This window comes from Amphiura filiformis, chromosome 2 (assembly GCF_039555335.1).
Source record: "Amphiura filiformis chromosome 2, Afil_fr2py, whole genome shotgun sequence".
In the NCBI taxonomy this organism is placed as follows: domain Eukaryota; kingdom Metazoa; phylum Echinodermata; class Ophiuroidea; order Amphilepidida; family Amphiuridae; genus Amphiura; species Amphiura filiformis.
The window spans coordinates 35,274,752-35,278,414 of record NC_092629.1 but is presented as its reverse complement, the minus strand read 5'-3'; the positions used below and the strand labels follow the sequence as shown (position 1 = coordinate 35,278,414).

General features: G+C 38.5%; 1 protein-coding gene across 1 annotated transcript in view; it reads right to left on the bottom strand.

Moving 5' to 3' along the window:
- LOC140146137 (low-density lipoprotein receptor-related protein 2-like) overlaps nt 1-3,663 on the bottom strand; it is a 38,764-nt gene that overhangs the window by 2,706 nt on the left and 32,395 nt on the right. Inside the window, exons 6-8 of the mRNA XM_072167896.1 lie at nt 2,978-3,095; nt 1,974-2,087; nt 943-1,078 (exon numbers count right to left, since the gene is read on the bottom strand). Coding sequence (XP_072023997.1) covers nt 943-1,078; nt 1,974-2,087; nt 2,978-3,095 — 368 coding nt within the window. The remainder of the gene's footprint in view (nt 1-942; nt 1,079-1,973; nt 2,088-2,977; nt 3,096-3,663) is intronic.

Sequence of the window (3,663 nt, the reverse complement as noted above, 5' to 3'; positions counted from 1 at the left end):
CTGTATGGATATTAAGAAAAGTTAATTTTACCATAAATAGAATGCAAAAAATGTTTGTAGAATACTATTAGTGATCAGGATGATGATGAAAAGGCACTCTTTTGTAATGTCCAATTAGAATAAAATAGAGGGCATTTCACAAGCGACAATATTTATACAGGCGTTTCTTTCGATACCTGCTAATTATGAGCACATTGAGCGAGTGTTGAGCCTATAATGAGCCTGTAAGAATTGGCCGGTAGAAATCACCCTGAAGGGGGAAATGGCCCAAATTTGTCACTTTTGAAATGCTCTCTTTTCTCATTATAACTTGGGAAATGAAGTCACAAGTATCAAAAATACGCAGAACAAAATTACCCATCTAATGATTACTTTATTTGGTATTTTAGGTTGAGTATCTTTATGATATCGCTTTTGTTTTAAGTGTTCGAATACTTGCATATAGCCAAATTTTTGAATGATTAGACTTGTGTCAAGTCTGAATTTTGTGACTACATTTTCCCTCAAATTGCAACAGGAATCAAATTTGACTTTTATTGCCAGTTAGTACTACCGTATTCATTCCAATAAGCGCCCATGCCCCAATAAGTGCCCACCCAGGGTATATTCAATTTGCTAAAGGGTACCATTAATGTTGAAGTGACTGATAGATGTTGATATAGGTAAACCAGGTAAAAAATAAGCGCCCACCCAAAATGACTTTGTTAAGCGCCCTGGGCGCTTATTGGAATGAATACGGTAACTTAAATGATTGTGACTTAACTCTGTTTCATTTGGCAAAAGAGGATAGTGTTTTTTTAATCCTAAAAGATTAGATTTCAAATTGAGTCACCCATTCAGGCAATCCCATCTGAAATTCACACCCCTGTGTGGAAGATCAAGGTCATGTCTTCCATAGGGGGTGTATGGATTTCAACTGGAATAGCCTAGTATTCAGCTTACCCTCTCCTGTAGCATACAACAGCAATGATAATGATGATTAAAGCTATGATAAGAAGACCACCTAGTATACCTCCAACACTGGCACCTCCCTCCTTTTGACTGTTTGGTTCCATACCACCATGTAATAACGGCTCAGCTGAAATTTACATTGTGAATAGCAAGAATTGTTAGAAATACATTACAAAGGGCATGCGATATTTTTGGGGGCGCCACGGGTCAAAGCAGGGGTGGCCAAAATGAAGGCGGCGGAAGAAGAAGGGCAGCAAAAACGAAGGGGCGGCAAAAAGAATTAGTAAATAAAAAGGGTGGAAAAATTTGATAAAGCATAAAAATTTGTGAAAAAATGGCACTATACATCAAAATGTGCTGCTTTTAGGGTGCTAGCGCCTGAAACCCTTTTTTTATTATTATTTTTGCTCTTCACTTTTTCAAACGACCGAGAAAAAAATTGGGTCAACCTTTTCGGGCTGTTGAGGAAGGGACGGCAAAATTGAATTTACTTCAGCCCCCCGGGGTTGGGGCGACCACAGTACGCCACTGAAGGGTAATGATGTATTACTTGTGACATGACTTTGGCCAAAGTTAGCAAATTTGAAATTAAGATCAAGGCAAAAATATAGAGTAAAAATACAGAAAATTCACATCACAAAATCTTTATTAATGCTAATGCCCAAAGGGCTTTTTGGTGACTGAAAGGGAATGAAGGAAGGAATATGGAGATAAAACAAACACAGAAGTTGTTTGCTCTGGGTGGGATTCAAACCTGCGACCCCTCGCATGCCAAGCACTAGGTCGTCGACACATAGCCACAGGTCTTTCGCTGGCTGGGCCAACGAAAGCTTGCCTATATATCACTTAATGTGATTGCATCATCACATCCCGTGGGATGCACACATGCGCAGTGAAGTTTTTCCCGGTATTTTGAAATTCCAGAATGATCCTGTGCTACACCTTCAAATACAGAGTGAACATCTGGGCTGCCTCTATTCGGCTGCCCCTCTTTGTACTGAGAGCTGAGATAAACCTTGTACCTTTTTCACAGAATGGTCCACCTGTACCTGGTATACAATTGCATCTATACCAGCCCTTGCCTCCTTTACATTGTCCACCTTGCTTGCATGGTGATGTGCTGCAGTAATCGAAATCTAGAATCAAAGGTGTAAAGAAAGATATACCGTAAATGATTTTTTTTTTATCTGTTCTACCACATCAAACCTCTGCTATAGAGTTGAAATTTCCTGATCGATATTTGTAATGCTTTTCTAACCCTAAATCGACAATAACCACATTCTCACCCAACTCCACCCGGGCCGCACCACACATCCCAAACATAACCACAAACCCGAACACATATAAATCCCTTGCATAGTCATTCACCTCCACCCAACCATTAAAGACCCATTCAGTGATCCCAGTGCAAGTGTAAAAAAAATAAATTGTTTATAAATTGCTTAAAAGTGAACGATAAGTCATTCAAATGTCATTTGGTATTTTTGAAATGAAGAATTGGGCAAAAAAAAACAGAAAACCGCAGTATTGATGAAGTTGACGTCCCATTCAAACACATGTAGCTAATTTATATACTGTCAGTATATAAATTACAGATTCATGTAAAATGTCTTATTTGTCTTATTTGCTATGTTAGCACATCTATGACAATGACAAAGGTACCAAAATATGAATTTTTGATGGTTTTTTATGATCGTCGGATGAGCAAATCACTGAATGGGCCCCGGGAATGGGCCTTGAAATTAGTTTTCACTGATCACATGGTTCTCTTTAATTTTGAGCCAAACAAATGAGGTAAAACAAAAAAATGGTATGTGTGTATTAGCTCACTGGTTGTATAATTATTATTGAGTGGAGCTTCACACAGCTGGGATGTATAAATAAGACTAAAACAAATAGTGATATACACACAGTGTAGATGTGACCGATTCAATGATACACCTTGAGTTCACATGCAGAACGTGTTAGCGATCACAGGATCGGAACTCGGAATAATACCTTTGAGTTTCAAACTATCACCACCTACCAGTGTGAATATAAATATCTACTGGGCCTTGCAATGGTCCATAAGGAACAAAAAGAACTTTCTCCACCTTGCCGACTTTCTTTGGTCTTGATGAGCCATCTTTTGGCATACGGTTTACCTGAAAGTAAAAAGTAAAGTATTAGTTAACAGGGCAAACTAGTCAAACATGGGGGGTATTTCGGTCTATACCATGTCCATGTTAGAGTTCAGAATTGGCTTAATATATGTAAGTTTAAATCCATACACCCTATGGAAGACATGATCTTAATCTCCCATTTCAAATGGAGTCACCCATTCAGGTAACCCCATTTGAAATTCACACTCCCTGTTTGGAAGATTAAGGTCATGTCTTCCATAGGCAGTGTATGGATTTCATCTGGAAAAATGCATTGCTATTTTTGCAGATACTGTATTTTTACTTTGGAGAGTTTTGCTTAGTGGCAGCAATAAGGTTGGTTGTTTTGGGTTTTTTTGGGGGGGAGGGGGTAGGAGGAACAAATTCTAAAAATCCTAAAATTTGACAATTATCCCAAATAATGGAATTTGCAAAAGAGCTTTTGAGTTTACTGGTGAATGATTGATGGGCATGTCTTTTTGTAACTATTTTGGAGTTCTTGTCCCTTAGCCCTGAATGATAGGGTATGGTAAAGTTTAAGTTCTGGGATGCCTCCCGATTCCCACTTACC